The sequence below is a fragment of the Mustela nigripes genome, chromosome 7 (assembly GCF_022355385.1).
Source record: "Mustela nigripes isolate SB6536 chromosome 7, MUSNIG.SB6536, whole genome shotgun sequence".
Lineage (NCBI taxonomy): Eukaryota > Metazoa > Chordata > Mammalia > Carnivora > Mustelidae > Mustela > Mustela nigripes.
This window is the reverse complement of record NC_081563.1, coordinates 129,405,604-129,424,128: the sequence shown is the minus strand read 5'-3', so window position 1 is coordinate 129,424,128 and position 18,525 is coordinate 129,405,604. Positions and strand designations below refer to the sequence as shown.

Below are 18,525 nucleotides of genomic sequence, written 5' to 3'. Positions count from 1 at the left end.
CCTCCTTTTGAGCGTGTGCAGGTGCCGAGAGCCTGTGATCGTGTCTCGTTGCCCCACCTCCGAGCTGCGGCGGAGCCCGAGCCCGTCCCCTCCCCGCTCACCATCTTCTCTGTCTTGCTGAGGTTCACGTCCTTCTTGCTCCGGCGGCGCGCCTTGGCGTCCTCGATGTCCATGAGGCGGATGAGAGGCATGGTGCTGCCGCCCAGCAGCAGGATGGTGAAGAGCACCAGGACGATGGTGGTGGTGCCGATGAGCTGCCGCTTCTCCATGGGCTCCAGGTCCAGGTGCAGGCTCAGGGCGTAGGGGATGGCGCCCCGCAGGCCTGGGGGCAGGAAAGCGGGTGAGAGGAGCCGCCTCACCGACTGGGCGCTGGGGACCTGGGCACAGCCCTGGTTCACACCCATCGAATGTTCTAACGCACCCGACTGCGGAGGACGACCGCCTCCTGTGAGGCTCTGGGCTTGAGAGAAGCGGGCTGCAGAGAAGTGGGGGTTGACCTCATCCCACTTCCACTTCATGAGGTGGCCGAGTGGGTCAAACGAGGTGACTCATCCAGGCCCTGAAGCACCAGGTGTGCGTGCGTGCCCGCGTTGAGGATCTGTCCTGCCAACGCTCACGTTCTAGAAATCTGACAGCTAGTGCAGACTGAGCCATCCCTGTGTGTGCGCCAGGCCCTGTGCGAAGGGCTCTGCATGCACAGTCTCGCTGGAACTTCGCAGGAGGGCTGGGAAACAGGCCCTGCGACTCTCCACCACAGGCAGATGAGGACGCGAGACTGAGGGGAGGACGCGTCCTCCCAGGGCCTCACAGCCTTGCAGGAACAGCAACCAAGGCCCCTTTGCTTCTGAAGATGTGGCTCTCCCGCAGCTCCTGGCTGCACCGGTAGGCTCAGGGCTGCTCTGCTGCGGGCCAGAGGCTGCCGGGAGCTGCATCCTTACCTCCTGTGGTGCTGCCCTGCGAGGTGGCTGGCTGGGCTGAGGGGCTGCCCTGGGCTGGGAAGAGCACCCTCTGGAGAATGTGCTGGCTTGCCCGATGCCCCCCAGAGGGTAACAGGTGGGGAGACCACAGACAAGGGCTTGTGCCATGGTGAGCGCCCGAAGAAGGGGAGAACGGGGCAGGGGACACCGTGAAGGGTCTGACAGACACAGAGGCTGGAGCCTCACAGGACGATGGGGGTCTGACCGCAGCAGCAGTGCGGACCTGAGACACGGGCACAGAAAGGGGACAGGATTAAGAGAGACATGGAGAGTGGAAGCAACAGGCCACAGGGGTGAGCCGGAGGTGGGAGGACCCGGGAAGGGAGGGGCACAGACAATGGTGGGGTGTCCCAGGAGGCTGTGCTACACGGCGCTCTGGGAGCAGGCTCTGGAGTCTGGCTCCTGGGGTCACCCCACCGCACCCTCCTTTCCCCCAGGCCTCAACTCCACCTCTCCACCTGTCACACAGGACTAGAAGCGGGGCCTGCCAGGTTGGTGGCCTGAGGACAAAATGCTGGGCACAGGACAGGTATACACAGAGCAAACGTGGAGTGAGCCAGACCTCTGTCATAACACACATCACTGTTTCCCGTGGAAGAGGGACGCTGGCAAAGAAGAGGTTGGGCAGGAAGGTAAATTCAGTCCCAAGACAATGAGCTCTCACGGCATCGAAGGAGGACTTAAGCATGAGTCAAGATCTAAGAGCAAAGAGCTCTGGGGTGTGGGAACTTGATGGATGCTGGGGCCACCGGGATGGGTGAGCTTGTGAGACCACAAGAGCAGAAGCAGGTCTGGGGCTACATCCTGAGGATGCCAGTGTTTTAGGGGCTGGTGAAGGTTGTAAGGGGAACCTGAGAAGGAGGACCACCAGGAGCATGGCCTGGAAGCCCAGGGAAGAGGGTCCCCAGGCAGAAAGCAGATCAGTGGGAAGAAGGAGCTCACAGTTGTGGAGGTGGGCTGGACGAGGGCTGCCCTGTGCCCACCAGGTGTTGGCAGCAGAAGTTTGCTTGGTGACCTGGGGAAGGCCAAGTTCAGGCCCATGAACAGGAGGTGAGGAAGTGGAGAAAACAGAGGAGGACAGCCCACTTAAGGAGGTCTGGCTGCAAAGGGAGACGGGAAGCAGCTGGGGGGCTATGCGGAAGGGATGTTGGTTGAAGTCGCTGGTTTCTTCCTGGGAAAGAGAAGAATCTCCAAGAGTTTCAACGATGATGTCTCAGTAAAGACAGAGCTTGAGGATCCAGGAAAGAAAGGGTGAAAATCTGTGGAGAGAGGGCTCGGGATGGCCTGGGAGGAACAGCTGGGACCAACCTCCCTCACTGTTTAAAACAGTGCCGCCATTCCCCACAGAGGTCTCTCATCATGCCTGCCTCCCCCAAACAGCTCACACAACCATGTAAAGGATCCAATACATCTCTTAGATTTTGAGACTTTTAAGACCTTGGATCAACTACTTTAGAAAAAAAATGTTTTTCTTGTTGGCAAGAAAGACTGAGGAAAAAGTTTCTCTCACTAAACATACATACATACCTCACACACATATACATATGTATATATTTTAAACAAGGCCTTTTGAAAGAGGAGAGAAATCTGCAAGAAATGTATAGATATGCTGTTGGATCGAAAACAGCTTATAAAGCATGTTGCTCTACCCCGACCCACACGGAATATTTTAATTATAATATTTAAATAAGAAAGTACAAAGAACGGGATGTATTGCTCAAAAATAAATTTAAAGATGCCTAAGGATCCAGTCTGTTAGGAGCCAAAGATGAAATCATTCCCTTCCTCTAGAAAGTAGAGGAATTTGCACAGAAACTGAAAATGTTCCAATCAACTTTCAGAACTCTGACTGGATGAAAAGAAATAGCCAAATCTAGCCTGTAGTGTGAAACTGTTTGAACTTGAACCTTTTCTCTTTGGAGCCCCTCACTGCTTGCAGGCAGGTGAGAGCTGTCCCCGGTGCGTGCTGGCTTGGGCTGCCCGTCGAGAGGAGCAGGAGCAGGACAGTAAATGCTGGCTCTGCCTCCTGTCGTCACGGGAACCCAAGCAAATCCGTTGCCCTTGAACCTGAGCCTCCACACGTGCCGAACAGACGAGCACTACCCACTCGCCTTGCAGCACAGAGCCTGTGAGGGGCACCGTCTGTGTGGGACTCACCCGGCGCCGGGGACTGGCATGATTCCTGCCTTACGCGGCACGCCCGCTTTCGGAGGCCCCAGCGGAGAGCCACTCGTGCTCTCCACACCGTGCAGGCCTTTATAAGCGATCTTCCGTCTACTGCTCATTCAATATTGGACTCACCGCTAAACCACATGATGAACATCATCTTCGGGGTGATTTTATGATCACGGAAGAAATTCAGGAGGTAGGAAAGAGGGAAAATGTTCACGGCTCTGCCAAACAGCACAAGCACCTGCGAAGATCCACAAACGAAGCTGTAGACAGAAATCGCTGGGCCTCCAAGTGAAGCTTGTTGAAGCTAACACAGACCTTGTGACACGCCCATAATAAATGCAGCCTTCCCCTTGGCCATGAAAGACATGAATGGCAGCGCTAGGCAGAGACCCAGCTGGGGCATGTTGCTAGAGATGCTAGTTTCTCTGAGTCTGGGAGAAGATCGCACTTTGTATGTTATGTTTCCGCAGCCAGGAAGAGAGGACTAACAAGGTATCAAAGCCAGCTTTAAGCTATGACAGGAGAACAAAACCGAATGCCAAGGGGCCAGGCTGAAGCATCCAGGGATTAATTTAAGGGCACTCTCACTTTTCCAAAGGTGCTTCACCGTGGGACAGGCCTACACTAATCATTCCCAATGGGCTGGCTCTGGAGGGACAGACAAGGTTGTTCCTGCCTCTCCCGTGGGCGCCCCCAACCTCCTCAGGGAAAGGAGGGGTGACTGAGAAGGGCTTACACATAATGCTGCTCGTGAATGCTAGTCCCAAAGCAAAAGGAATGCGTAGGTAGGTTCTAAAAGGTCACATGCGCCCTATCTGGCAAGTGCTTGCCAAGGCTTTTGGTTCCTAACCATCCCCAAAGTTGGTCTTAAAAAATATAGCCTTACATAAGGTTTAGATCTTATCTAACTGGATACCCAGAAATACTTATTAACTTACTTTTTTCATCTTGGTTATTACCATAACTAACTTAGTAATACGTAGACAATATACACATGTACATTCGGCAGGCTCTAAGTTTATTCTTTTAGGAAGCATGAATTGAGTGTGCTTTGGCCTCTATGCCTTGGACAGTCAAGTTAACAATGGCTCCCAATCATCTAACATTTGTATGTCAGACAATGTGCCAGGCATTTAATATGCATTATATCTTGTTAAATTTAGATCCCTGCAATGCTTTTATTACTGGGAGCCATGCCCCAAACCCGGTTCCGCCCCCAAAGCTTGTGCCCTTGACCACTGAGCAAGTCTCAGGTAACCCATCAGAACAGCAAGGGCTATCTCCAGGAAAGGCAGGACCAGCCTGCCTGTGCACTCGGGGGAGACCAAGCTCCCTCTCCGGAGCACCTTCTCATCTTCCTCTTGCTCGCAGCTCATGGTGGAGGGAGGACCTCCTCGCTTCACCCACTGAAATCCAATCTTTCATTCCCACACCTGTGTTTCAGGTGTGACCACACTAAAGACTATTATACTTTCTGTAATTGACTTTTGCTGTTCTCTTTGCCCTGAAACCTGAGTTTGGAGGACAGATAACAGGGACAAAAGCAACGAGCTCTTGCCGACTGAGAGGTGGAAGCACCCACACTACCAGGAGAAACATCATTTCCCTTAGGGCTCTTTAGCTTCTCTGTGCCTCAGTTTGCCCACACGCCAAACAGGCAGGCCTCACTGGTTTGCACATGGCAGGTGATAGTGTTATAAAAAGGTCTGCGTCTCAACAGCTGGGTTCTATTAAGTGGCACTGGTAATAAGAGTTAACTGTACATGAATCATGATAACTGAGCACAGTAAGGCGTGTGTCTCACCTGTCTTAAGTTAACAGTGGATCTAAAAGGACAACAGAGATCAAATTAGGGACTACAGTATGGATCAGTAGGCGGGCTTATGGGAGACGAGCTCACACTGAGGGGTGAGAGACACAGAAGGGGCCCAGATGAGGGACCTGGGAGCACAGGCTAAATGCCCACATGTTAGAAGCCATTCATGTCACTTCCATCTGATGCCTGAGGAAGCTGCCCCTTTGTTTTAAACGCTAAACATTTACCCTCCCCCGACTCCATTCTGCCAAAAGATTTGATTTTACTGTGAATGATTAAAGTTTTCTTTTCCTATTTTAAATTACTTAATTAAGTTAAATTCATATTTTAATTTGTTTCCCCTTGCTGCCCCGAGTCCAATGGTAAGTTTCGCAAACCTTCTGAATGGTAAGAATCACCAGGGATGACTGCTCTGGGTGAACCTCTGGGGAGGTAAGGCTGTGGTAATCTTTACTCTAAACAAGTGTCCAAGGTCACGCGCAAAAACGGACACATTTGAAGAAAATCACAGTGAGAAGTATGTGCATTACAGATTATCCAGCAAAAGTGGAAAAAGAAATCATCCCCAATTCTACAACCACTGGAAACGTTGTGCTCCATTTTTTTACATGTTTTTTTTTTTCTATGCATGATGTTTTTACATGGTTATGATCACTTATACATTCAATTCTGAAAGTTGCTTTTACCACCTAATACAGAAACACAGAAACTTGTAGTTTTTAGAGAAGACCATAACCTTCAAGGTCATTTAATATTTAAAAAGAAGCAAAAATTCTTTTCCAAGGATATTCATTCCCTTAATTCCACCCCTTCTCCCTTCATCATATGTTTGTGATTTTTTAACAAAAGAAACTTTAAACAGAAGAGTGTCTATGTAGCTGTTGACCTTGAGCAGTTAACAGTTACATAAATGAATCCAGAACATGTGGTTATTGATCTACAAATAAGTAATTAAATAAAAAACAAGGAAAATACTTACTATGCACCAGATGACAAAGGAAATTTCAAACTTGTGAGGGAAACTAAAAATGGACAGGCCAAGAAATGCAAACACACATGTTTCTGAAACAAACCAAAGAATGGATTATTCAGCCCCAACTATTTTCTTCTGACACAGCACACAAGCAAACATTTCACAGCAAGTCAGGATCTACTGTAACACTCTGCTTATTGTCTGAAAAATCCGGCACCCGATGCCTTGCTGGAAACCGCGCTTCGGTCGGCTCGTTTTCTTCTATCGCACGAGCTGCACGTGCGTGCTTATTCAGAATCTCCTCATTTAATGAGGCAGCTGTCAAATAAATGCAAATACATAATCTCCCACCTGGGGAAGATGATAAACCTATGAATCTGTCCCTTTGTCGAACAGTCATCGGCAAGGATCCCAATTGCAGCAAAGTCCGAGAAATGACTACAGATACCACATTCCTAGTGTGAAAAGGTCCCTCGGTTAACTTTCTTGCCAGGGCAGCCAAAGCTAGAGTGATGACACGCATTTAATGCTGCCACAGCTTGGGAAGACAGCTTGTCCCAGCAGGATCTGCAGGGAGAGGGGCATTTCTGACTCTTCGCTTCACTCCACAGGTCAGATTGAGTCGACGCCGCTCTCTGTGCAAGCAGGTACTTGTGTACCCAAGAAAGAGCACCCCGTGAATTCCTAGCACTAGGCTCCCTGCTCACATGGTCATGTCAGAAGAGGCTTATCATCAGGGAGACAAGGACTGTATTTTAAAATAGTTGAACATGATAAAACAGAGAGGCTGTTTTAAAACATTTCAGCCATGTTCTTCTCTAAACATGCATCTTTTTAGAACAAGTCTGCAAGTGGGAGTGTATACACACCCTTCCCCTCCTTGAATTTTTTTCTTATCTAATAAACATTTTTGTGATCTTTCCAAATCAGCCCATTTAGAATATACTCAGATCTATGTTATGCTTTTCCCGGGCGGCATAAATTCCAATATATTGGTACGTCACGGCTAGTTTAACAAATCGGTGTCAACAGACACGGAGGCGGTTTCTACTGGTGATAACACCATTTATGACAAATATCCAAGCTCCACCCGAGGGTAGCTCTGCTGGGTCAAAGAGCACACGGCTTTGACGCGCAGCCCAAGGCTGCATGACTCTCCCCGAAGATGGCATTAGGCCATGCCTGTCAACGGGCCTGCTTCCCATATCCCCGTGCCGGAAGTGGGTATTAGCAAAACTGGAGCATGCCAGCCTGATGGGTACAAAATTGTTGGGTGGTTTGCTTTATATTCCTTTAATTGTGACAGTCGGGCTCAGAGATCTTAGCTAGGACTTTGTGAGTGGGATGCTGTGGAAAAAAGACCCCCGGGACCAGGAAGAGACAGACCTGGATTCTAGACTCCCTTTTCAGCCACGAGACTGTGGGCAAGTCCTCTGACCTCTGGCTCCTGAGCCCCCTTGGCTGCGGAAGGAAGCCTCTGCATGGCCCGTCCCCGCCACCTAGTGCGTGACAGCGTGGAACCAGTGCTGGAAAATGAGCCGGACCCCACCGCAGCGCCAGGGAGGTGCTGGCGATGACACCTGGGGCGTGGCCACCCGGGAGGCCAGCAGAAAGGGACCGTGTGAGTGTGTGTCCTTCGCTGCCACGTATAAACCAGGGAGAAGGCGGGGGAGGGGGTACATCAGAGTGTGGGGGAGCAAGAGCTCACACTGAAACTGCCTCACAGAGAGAGTCCTCTGTGCAGAGGGCCCCATGCAGCAGCGACAAGTGCTCGAGTTACGCCCTTTGAGCTGCTCTCATGGGAAAGGAGCCCGTGGACAAGCTGGGAAAAAGCTCTAACAACGTCCCCTTCTCAGACACGCACAATGTGCGTCAGCTCACGATGCTCTTGCGGCCGCCAAACTGAAAGCATATATTCCCCCCAGGATTTTCCAGGCTCTTGTTTGACTGTGGAGTCTTGTCTCACCTAACCCTCACTGATGTCAGTGCCAGGAGGCATGTTTTTGGAAATGTCACTTTATGATGTTATAAACATTAATCAGTCTCCAGTGTTCATATTTATTCTCATTATTTTTGGTCTTAAAATTATAGGCATCGAATGTTCCAGAAAGTTATCAGGAGTTAGGTTTACATTATAGAATTTGAAAGCCAGAGTAATAAACAAAAGATAAGGGAGCGAAGTATGTGGCTCTACGGAATTTTCCGTGGGGGAAAGAGTGTGTGGCTGAGCCATGGGCTGCCGGCCTGCCCCCACGGGACCACAGAGGCAGAACTCACCACACAGGAAGGCCACGGTCCGGAGGGTCTGCTGCATAAGGATCTGGGTGACCGGGGACAGGTTATGGTGCGTGTAGTGGGACATCACAATGCCTGAGAACAGGATGGCCATGATGCCTAGAGAGGAACCAAGAGGCAAAGCACAGAGACATGAACAGGGCAGAAAAGCACCTGCTACGTGATACACAAATATCGCACATTTTCTGCAAGTTACCGGGCCCTACAGTGTTACATGTTTTCAGAAAAAGGATAAAAAAAGGGAGGAAGAAAGTACTACCTGAGGCCTCCCAGAGGCTTCAGAGAAGTGCTATGGGCGCCCTGTCTCTGGCAGCTTCCTTACCGGCTGGGTGACCTTGGGCTAAGCTTCTTCCCCTCTCCATGCCTCAGCTTTCTCATCTGGGCAGTGGGACTAACAGCGCCCTCCCTGGACCCGTCAGGAGGGCAATGGAGATAAGCCATGTAGAGTGATCACCATAGGCCCCAGGCTGAGCAGGTGCAGTGACAGCTGTCCCTGCCACCCACGATGGAACGTGTGCAGGTGCACCACTCTTGGAGCAGAAAGGGAGCACAAGAATCTGGATATGGAGAATGGGTGGATTTTTATTTACTTTTTAATATTTTTCTTTAATTTTAATTTTCCCTTCATCACAAGTTACTCATATAACGAGAGAGAGGAGTGACTAAAAAAGGATCTACGTCCTTTCCTGAAAGCTCTCCATGCGTTTACACCTCCTGCTGCTCACTCGGGACTGAGCGTGGCCCACTGAGCGTGGCCCACGGCCCCTAACCACTCCCAAAGCACTTTGCACAGAGGGGTTAATTACCTCTCTGGCCTGCCCTGCCTTGGCAGCAGAAAAGGGGCCTAATTTTCACATAAGGAAGCAGAGATTTTTATAAACTCATTAAATAAATGGCTAAAATGTACGGATTACAAGTGAAAATTTGTAAGCAGAACCGTAGCTTATTCCTGCCACTTTGTAGACAGGGATGCTGGGCTGACTTTCCACTTGGAAAAGTTGGAAAATGATGAAAACCACCCTCGGGGCCGTTTCAAGCCCCGCCCCCCGCCCCCCCCCCCCCCCCCAGGCAGACCCTCCCTGGTGCGAACAAGGCAAATTCCTATGCTCTTTCATTCTTCCCTGCCAAGGAGGCTGCCAGGAACATTCCAGCGAAGCTTCCCACAATCCCAGGAGGCACACCTGACAGGATGGGACAGGGAAAGGAGAGGGCGGGCTCCCCGTGTCCCTCGAGGACTACAGCCCAAGCGGCGCTGCAAACCGCTGCTCTGCTAGGTGAGAACGCACACACCGTGACCTCCAGCGGGTCTCCCACTATGCTCCTGCGGGGCCCAGGGGGGCACCCCCAGACTGCTGAACCTTCCTGACACGGCCACAGAATCCAGGGAAGGCAAAGCAAAGCGAGACAGAAGGGGCAGAGACCAGAAGCTGAGGCTGGAACTCCACCCAACGGCGGAGGGGCAGCTCAGAACGGCTCAGTCCGGGCTGTGACAGGCCCTGCACATGGTGTAGCCTCACGACCCCAACAGCTCCATGCACGGTGCGGTTAGTCCCGGGGTCCAGATGAGCAACCTGGGGCTTGATCGTGGCACCGACACATTTCAGTTTTTAGGGACTTGATCCTTAGCATCGCCACCCAGGGGGGAAAGTTCCCAGCTTCTGTGTTTCCAAAGCATTTTGCTTCACTCGTCTGCTTTAGTCATTGAAGGGTTATCAACTCCATGGCAAAGCTGAGACCCTGGAGTTCTTACCTCGAAATAAAAGTCAAACCCAGAGGTGCCTGAGCCATGTTTAGGTTGTGACTCGAGCGGCCTTCCACTGACACTGCTGTCCCGCCCATAGCAGTCCCAACACGAAACGACCTCTCCGGAAAACCAAAGGATCTGGGAAGTCAGAGGTGACAGCGGAAGTTGCCCTGGGACTGAGCAGCAGCATCCACTGCCAGAGCCCCGGGGAGCCTTCCTGCTTGCCCTCTAGCCCGTCCCGCCGCGGTGCTCTGCGTCAAGAGGGCCGGCTCAGTGCGGAAGGGCTCTGGCTGGCGGGTCAGTCTGGGCACCAGGTCAGGGCTGCAAACTCAGAAGCGTCAGGGGCCAGACAAGAAAGACAAAAAAAGGATGACTGACATGTGGGCGAAGAAGGCACAAGCCCATCTCGGAAGTTCTCCCTGTGGAGGGGGGGCTCAGTGTTGACCAGTCTTCCTTCTGGCCTTTTGAGAGATGCCAGAAGTCTGTTTCATATGGGAAATCTTCCAGCTTGTAATGACGGCAAATAACTGAAATGTCAACACATTTTCTGGACAGATAAACAGTCCCCTCTAGAGGCTGAGTGTGGACCCTATGATAACGGGCCCTCAGGCCAATGCAAGAGTGAACAGCCAGCCACCACCTTAACCCAGGGCTGGACCGAGGTCAGGACATCTCTCGAGTTCTGCGGGCTGAAGGAAAGAGTCAGCAGTGGATGTGAAATCCTGATGGACAACTCGAGTATCTGCCCTATGAGCCCTCTCCACCACCCAGACCACCTTCACCTTCTGGAGCCGCCACCACACAGGCTGTGAAAACACCAGCGGGTAAATGGAGCAGACAGGCTCACTTCTACAGCTAAAAGCATGGGTATTTTATTTTAAAGATTATTTATTTATGAGAGAGACAGAGCAAGAGCAGGAATAGGGGGCAGAGGCAGAGGGAGAGGGAGAAGGAGACACCCTGCTGAGCAGGGAGCCTGGTGCAGGGCTCGATCCCAGGACCCTGAGATCAGGACCTGAGCCGAAGGTGGATCAACTGAGCCACCCTGGCCCCCCAACGCATGGGTATTTTTAAAAAATGCCTTGTAAGGAAGAATTCCTGACACGTGTATTTCTTTTTAGAAAGCAAAATCATTTGAGGAAGTAGATAACTAGTGCAACAAAATGGCCAGCTTCAAGGAAGGAAGGAAATCCATTTCTCGTTTCAGCTAAATCCACTGTTTTAAATGTCACGAACAATGATGATGAATAGAGACTCAAGTCCAAAGGCAGAAGGTGAAGGGTGTCTATCGTGGTACAATTTCCACTGCACTGCACCTTGCTGTGTTTTGCTATAAAACATTCAGACTCAGAGGTCCAGAGTAAGAGAATCTCCATTCACACCAGCCTGCCCCCGGGAAACTACTATTAAAGGTCCCGACACAGGCCGCCAGTTTTCTTATGCCATAATAAAGCTTATCTGCCTTTAAAATGCGCTCAACAGAAGGATCCCATGATGTATGAAGCATGGATTACCAGCAGAGGGAATTTTTTTCCCCCCAGAGGCATTTTTGAGGCCTGCAACACTTACCTGCCTTTGCACATATAACAGAATCCCAATTCCTTCCGGGGCCTACAGAACCCTACCGGCCGGGGTCCCTGTCTCTCTGGTCTTCCTGCTCTTCCTGGAGTGCGCCAAGCTCCCTCACAGCAGTGCCCCACTCAGCAATGCCACCCTAGGTCCTGCCTGGGCTGGCTCCTTCTCAGCACACAGGTCTTAGCTCAGGCACCACCTGTTTGGGGAGACCTTCCTGACCCCCTACCGCGTGATGTGTCTGCCCCCACGCCACTATCCCATTGCTCTGATCTCTCTCATTCCTGCCCCTTCTTCAGTACCCGAAATTACCCGTATGTGTTTGCTTACCACCGTTCTTTGGCAGGTAGAAGCCTGATGTGGTCTTGTTTACTAAGGACAGCCCCAGTACCAAGGATAGTTCTTGGCGCAGAGGAGGCATTTAACAAGTATTTGTTGAATGGATGATCTTTTTTTCTTAAAATTTTGCAATCTATCTGGGAGTTCTTTCCACGCCAGCACAAGTAAGTCAAATTCATTTATTCGGTGGCTGCACAGGATTCTGTAGTGAGAACCGACCCAGGTGCACTTCATCTCTCCTAGGACCAGTGGCTTGTGGGTTTTCTCCTACCCCGGGCACAGGAGCGCCGCACCATGATCTCTGGTAGAACGGAGGTTACGTCCCATACTCCGTGACTCACCAGGACAGTGTGTCCCTCTGCCCCAATCCCCCTCCCTCAGCCCACTGTTGGCTAAACTGGCAAAAGTGGGGTCTGTTCAGCCCTGGATCTTCAGAGCCAGAGGGCAAAGTGGCCCTTGAAACTGGCCTCAATGACTAGACTCGTTAGGACTGACAGAGTCAGAACAAAGATTCTGAGAACAGCTAACACTAACTCATAACTAGGGGGCCTGTTTAATTTGCTATTAAAACCAGGATGTCTGTGACAGGGAAAGGGGGTGTCACTAATTTACATATTGAGGGTGTCAGGGCCAGCAGGAAGTGTCACCCCAGCATGTCTCCTGTCAGGACTCTTACTCGCATCGTTCCCTTTAACCCCTGACCCAAGGGCCTTGGGTGGGGGGTATCCTTCTATATCATCTATTTCATGAGGAGGAAGTGGATGCTCAGAGTGGTTAAGGCGGCTCTGTGAGGTTGCACAGCTAATGAGGGGGCGGGGCAGGGATCCAACGCAGGTCTGGTGACCTTAACCTCTGTGTCTGAAACACCTGATTAGGGTGTGTGATTCGGGGAACAGCACCCTGCTGTGTATTGTTGGTAACTGCTTCCTCAGTCCTCTGTGACAGAAGTGCAGGAGGAGAAGGAAGCGGGGGATAGCAACCATCACCCCCGCCCGCCCCGGCTGCACTCTCTCAGAGGGACTTGACGGTCCTCACACACACCAGGGCTATCCTACCCTTGTCTGAAAACCGTGTGACAAATATCCCAAAGTCAAATATGGGCCAAGCCCAGCCAACGGCCCAGAGGCAGCTGAGCCTGCTCTTGGCTCGCATGTGCTGTTTCTGCCCCCACTGCCCACTGGTTTGTTTAGCAAAGGCCGTCAAAAAAGTGAAGCCCTACAAACAGAAAACACTGCTGCTCTGAAGACAAGAAAAACATTCCCTGGTTTTGATCACAAATTCCAAATGGAGGCATGAAATACATCTTTGCCAGCAGGTACTTGGTGTTCATCTCAAAGGGGTGGGGAACAGTTTAGAAAAACAGAGGTAAAAATAGCCAAGCTAGAGCCAAATGACTCACAGGTACTGTTTATATAAGTGCCAAAATTCAGGAAAGATAAGAGAAGGAACTCGATGGCAGATACTGGGATGAAATTATCCAGTAGAACTGATGGGAACAAATCAAATTAAGAACAAACAAAACCGTGAGGTTTACCAAGAGTTCTCTAGTGAAAACGGCCAGAGTCCTCTCTGCTTCCTCCTTGGCAGGATCTGCCCACCGACTGTAATTCTAGAGAATGATCTGCGGGGAAGGAGAGTGCTGCTCAATGGAGTGAATAAAAACCACTGGGGACTTCCATTTTGCTATGCCAACTGCAGTCTGCTACAAACAACTAGAAAACCGGATCAAAGATAGGAAACAAAGGTGTCTTCTGACGCTGGGTACTACAGGGTAGGGCTGTCGGGAGGGAAACATTCCTGACTGAAGGGAAACAAAGCGGCCACTCCTGCTCCAGGCCCTGGCCCAGCCCAGACAGAGCTTCCAGGCTGAGGCTTAGAAAGGGGGAAACTCCAAAACCCAGTCCAGCAGAGTCGGGCTAGCTGAGAAGGGACGAGGAGAGCTGCAGGGCTGAAGCAGCCCGAGCAGCAGAGGAGGAGGCCTGCCAGAAAAACAGTTCTGGGGGGCTACAGCAGTGTCCCCTTGAATCTTGGATTATACTGGTCTGTACACGTGTGGCGTGAGATCCTATGAGCCGAAGGAGACATACCACTGAAAAGGAACAGGCCAACAATTTCTGAAGCAGACACAGGGCTGGGAAGTTTGTGTTCCCACAGGCCAGAGTGGGGTGACCTTGTAATACAAAAGACAGGACACAGAGTCCTTAGAAGGGCACTGCGTTACTTCCTAGTGTTACTCCAGACCTGAGGACAAAGTCTGAAAGTAAATCTCAAAATGATTAAACTGATTTCAAGAAACTTGGATACACCACGGAAGAAGATCCAAAATTCTATGAAGAATACAAGAAAAATCTAGTAACTCAATAACATAATAAGGTTTACAGGGACTGGCATCCAATCAAAAATTAACAGGCGAGCAAAGAGCAGGAAAACATGACTTACAAGAAGACACTGGCCGAGAAAGACCTAGAACTGACGGAGAGGACGGAATCAGCAAACAAGGACATCACAGCTGTACAAACACGCTCCCTCAGCTCAAGGAGGTACAGACAATCACGAACACGGTGAGGAGAGAAATGCAGGATATAAGAATGACCTAAAGGGAACTCCTGGGTACGAATAATACATACACATCTGAAGTGGAAAATACACTGGATGGACTAGCAGGACAGTGAGCATGGCAGAAGGAAAGACCCATGAACATAAAGACACAGCAAGAGGAATGAGCCAAAGTAAAGCATAGGCAGAAGAAAAAAAGATTGAAAAAAATTTAAAAGGCAAAGTATATTACGGGATGATAGAACACTGTCAATTGTAATTTTAGTAATTGGACTCCCAACAGGAGAAGAGATGGGAAAAGAGAAAAAAGTGTCTAAGAAATGGGCAAAAATTTCCCAAATTTGGTGAAAAGCTATAACCCCATAAATTATAAACCCAAGAAACTCAACAAACCCCAAGTGGAATATAATGAGAATTATACCAAAGTATGTCAAAATCAAACTGTCACATACCTATCAGAATGGCTAAACATTTAAAAATTAAACTAAGTGTTGATGAGGACAGGAAGCAGCTAGAACTCTCTCAGGCATTCTAGTGGGGATGCAAAATGGCCCAGTCATTTTGGAAAACACTTGGCAGGGCGCCTGGGTGGCTCAGTGGGTTAAGCCGCTGCCTTCGGCTCAGGTCATGATCTCAGGGTCCTGGGATCGAGTCCCGCATCGGGCTCTCTGCTCAGCAGGGAGCCTGCTTCCTCCTCTCTCTCTCTCTCTCTGCCTGCCTCTCTGCCTACTTGTGATCTCTCTCTCTGTCAAATAAATAAATAAAATCTTTAAAAAAAAAAAAAAAAAAAAAGGAAAACACTTGGCAGTTTCTAAGAAATACGTACTTACCATATGACCCTGCAACTTCACTTCTTAGGTATTTATCCAAGATAAATGAAAACAGCCACACATATTCATATCCCAAATCTGGAAAAACCCCAACGTCCTTCAAATGAATGACTAAAATATGGTGCAGTAAGAATGTGTAAACTACTGACACGTGCAAAAACATGAGTGTCTTTCAACAACATTATGATCACTAAAAGAAAGGAGACACGAAAGTCTGTATACTATGTAATTTCATCTGTAGGACATTCTGGAAAAGGCAAAACTATCATGATAGAATGCAGATCAGTGGGGGCCAGGGCCCAGGGCCAGGCCCTTGGCAGTCTGACCCCATCCTTTCAGTGAAGGCCCTTTCGGGGACTTGGTCTGGGAAAGGGACAACACGGGAAGTGACATTTTGATCTCTGCTACAGGGTGGCCGGTGAAGAGAAGATGTGACCAGGACAACACTGAGCCCCTGAATCCAGCCAGGTCTAAATTCAGAGGTATCCCTAAAGGGCCAGTAAATCTCCTTTGTTGCTTAAGCTTTACTGAGTTGTGACTGTCTCTTGTGATTGGAAGTGACTCCACTGACCTAATCTCTTTCACCAGGCAGGACAACGTGCCAGTTCAATGTTTCTGTCACTTACCCGAAAGGGAGATTCCTTCTGCGAGCCCATAAGGAAGATAAGCAAAAATGATCATCATGCCGAACTCCAAGGAAGGCGTTTTCCTCAAGTCAATATGCTTTAGCACGTAAATAACAGTTGTCAAGGAAAAAGAACCAAGGGACAGTTGATGGGAGATGTTGCCTTCCAAATATACAGGGTAGGCAATGGATACGAAAGGCTTCGGAACATCCCAGGGAAACATGTGAATATCCACTGTTTTCTTTTCCTTTGCAGGGAGACTGTTGTTTTAAGAAGGGGGATCTCACAAAACACTAAGAATGGAAACTCCTGAGACAAATGGCAGGGGAAGAATTAAAATCAACCTAAGTCAACTCATTTAAAAATGCTGACTTGGAAGGCTGGCAATGTGCCGGGGCTGCGGGGGCAAGGCTGGGGCCGCGGCCAGGAGGACAGCCCGTGCTGCCAGGTCCCTTCCAGGGCGTGTCACGCTTTCCCCCCTTCCTCCAACATCAGATAAGACAGCTGAAGGCGTGTCCAGAACTCTTGGGGAAAGTGCCCCATTGGAGGACCTTCTTTGACATTCCCGGAGATTTCTAAACTCATGCTCCTGTGAAAGGAGAATCTTCTCTCTCTTCAAGCACAGCCCTCTCGCCCGTGCTGGGGCTCGCAGCGCCCATCCCCTTGGCTTCCGTAGAGCCGGTGCTTCTCCATCCCCTCCCCGTCCAGGAGAGAGATAAATGTGGAGGAAAATACTGATCTAGAAAAAGTTTTCCATTCTGTTTATTGGTACAATATGAGAAGCTGTCAGCCAACAATGGAGACTTCAGACTTCTGGACAAAGGGGGAAAGGGAAAATTCACCAGGATGGCAGACCAGCAAGCCTGTCAGCAAGGGTGGCTCTTCCGGCCATCTGTGGAACACACTGCTCGTGGAGGAGGGCCAGGTGGCCGGCTCCCCGAGACGCAGGCCTGGGCTCCCACAGAAACGGTCTGGTGCCTGTTCCCATTTTAAACGTGACGAATTTTCTACAGCAATGAAGGTGTCATTGGTCCTAAGAGGCTCTCTCCTCCTCTGGCTAGAAAAGCGTACGGGCCATTGAGCAGTGCAGACAGCGTGAACATCCTGGACGGATTCACTTTGAAAGGCTCTTTTCTGAGTGTTTATCTATTCTCCATATAAACACTTTCAGTGGGGTAAAGACTCTCTCAGTTTGGTAATTTCAGAGGAAGTTAATTTCCAGTTTTCTGACTGTGACAAGTGAGACAGGGGAACCTGAAAATCTCAGGTGAGAAGTTCCCCTAGTGGTGGGATCTGAGAGGGAACAGTGTGCAGGACCGCGACACTCTGAAAAGAGACGTCCTAAATTGCACATGTCACATCTCGAAGCCCTTGGGTTTCAATGCAAGTGCTCCTTAAGACAAAAGTACACAAAGGTCCTCCTTCCAACACTGCCTTAGACTGGAATGGGCCCCTTAAGGAAGAGGGGGAGATGGCTGGAGATGGAGATAATAATGAAAATCTTCTCAGCCACGCGTGTTCGTCATATTAAAAGGATATTAATGCAGAGATTAAGCCAGTGAGAGTGCCGAGTGCTGCTGAGCCAAAGAACATTTTGAGGAAGTAGCCAAGGGCTTGTAAAAATGTTTGCCACCCACTGACATCTGACATATTTTTCCTTGTTAAACCTTCAGCTGTGCTAGGAAGTAAAAGGAAAACAAGAAAGAAGTTAAAATGTTATAGACAAAGTTATCAGAAATCAACTAAAACTCAACACTTTTTTTTTTTTTTTGCTTATGCAGTCCTTCCTTCCTTCCATCATTGGGTTAGGTCACTTATTTGTTGACCTACTTTGTGAACTAACACCTACTGTGTTAGCTTTCGGGGGTGGGGGACCGCGGTTCAGAGAGCCTAGCAGAGTCCTTGTCCTGCTGGGGCTCCTTCTGTCTGGTAAGGAAGACAAACAAGGAGAGAACAAGTGACCACGCTGGGGGGAGGGCCAAGGGCTGCAGAAACACGGGGTGTGCATCTAACTCAGCCCGGGCGGTGGTCAGGGAAGGCTCCTCCTGACGTGTGGGCTGGCTTCAGCTTTAGAAAAAGAAGAGGAAGGGGAAATGAAGGCACGTGCCCCAGGCAGCGGGAACAGCATGTGCAGAGGCAGGGAGCCCGAGAGAGCCCGAGAACGCACGGCACATTCTGGGAGCATCCAATTACGTAAATCAGCATGGCTAGAACCCAGGAACGGGACGGGGTGGGGGCACTGGTGGGGAGAACGGTGGGAAGAGAGATGTACGACCAGCTGCCATGGTAGCCCCGGGAAAGGCAATGGCCCAAGCTCAGAGTTGGTATTTCACCACAAAGGCCCTAGGGAGCCATGGGGAGTGCTTCCAGTTGCGGGGGGAGGGGACGGCAGCAGGGATCCTGGGATAAAACCTGGAATTGAAGCATCGGCAGGAAATCTGAGCACGGAGCAACCTAAAGAAGAAATGTCACAGGGAAAGGGCCGAGAGAGTGGGTTAGGAGGCATTAGGAAGAACTGAAAGAACTTTCCTTCTAGGATAACAGAACAAAGTAAAATGTTAGAAGCCATTAAATTCAGTTAACGGTTTTATCCCAAAAGGGAAAACCATTATACCATGACAA

General features: G+C 50.0%; 1 protein-coding gene across 5 annotated transcripts in view; it reads right to left on the bottom strand.

Moving 5' to 3' along the window:
• The window catches only part of SLC9A8 (solute carrier family 9 member A8), a 65,327-nt gene that overhangs the window by 3,878 nt on the left and 42,924 nt on the right, over positions 1-18,525 (bottom strand). For all 5 annotated transcript variants that reach the window (XR_009405486.1, XM_059407214.1, XM_059407212.1 and 2 more), the window contains 6 exons: positions 17,443-17,581; positions 15,904-16,009; positions 8,219-8,335; positions 5,948-6,030; positions 3,279-3,390; positions 102-322 (listed from right to left, as the gene is read on the bottom strand). Coding sequence is in view for 4 of the 5 variants with exons in the window: in XM_059407214.1 (XP_059263197.1) it covers positions 102-322; positions 3,279-3,390; positions 5,948-6,030; positions 8,219-8,335; positions 15,904-16,009; positions 17,443-17,581 (778 nt within the window). In the remaining variant the exon portion in view is untranslated. The remainder of the gene's footprint in view (positions 1-101; positions 323-3,278; positions 3,391-5,947; positions 6,031-8,218; positions 8,336-15,903; positions 16,010-17,442; positions 17,582-18,525) is intronic.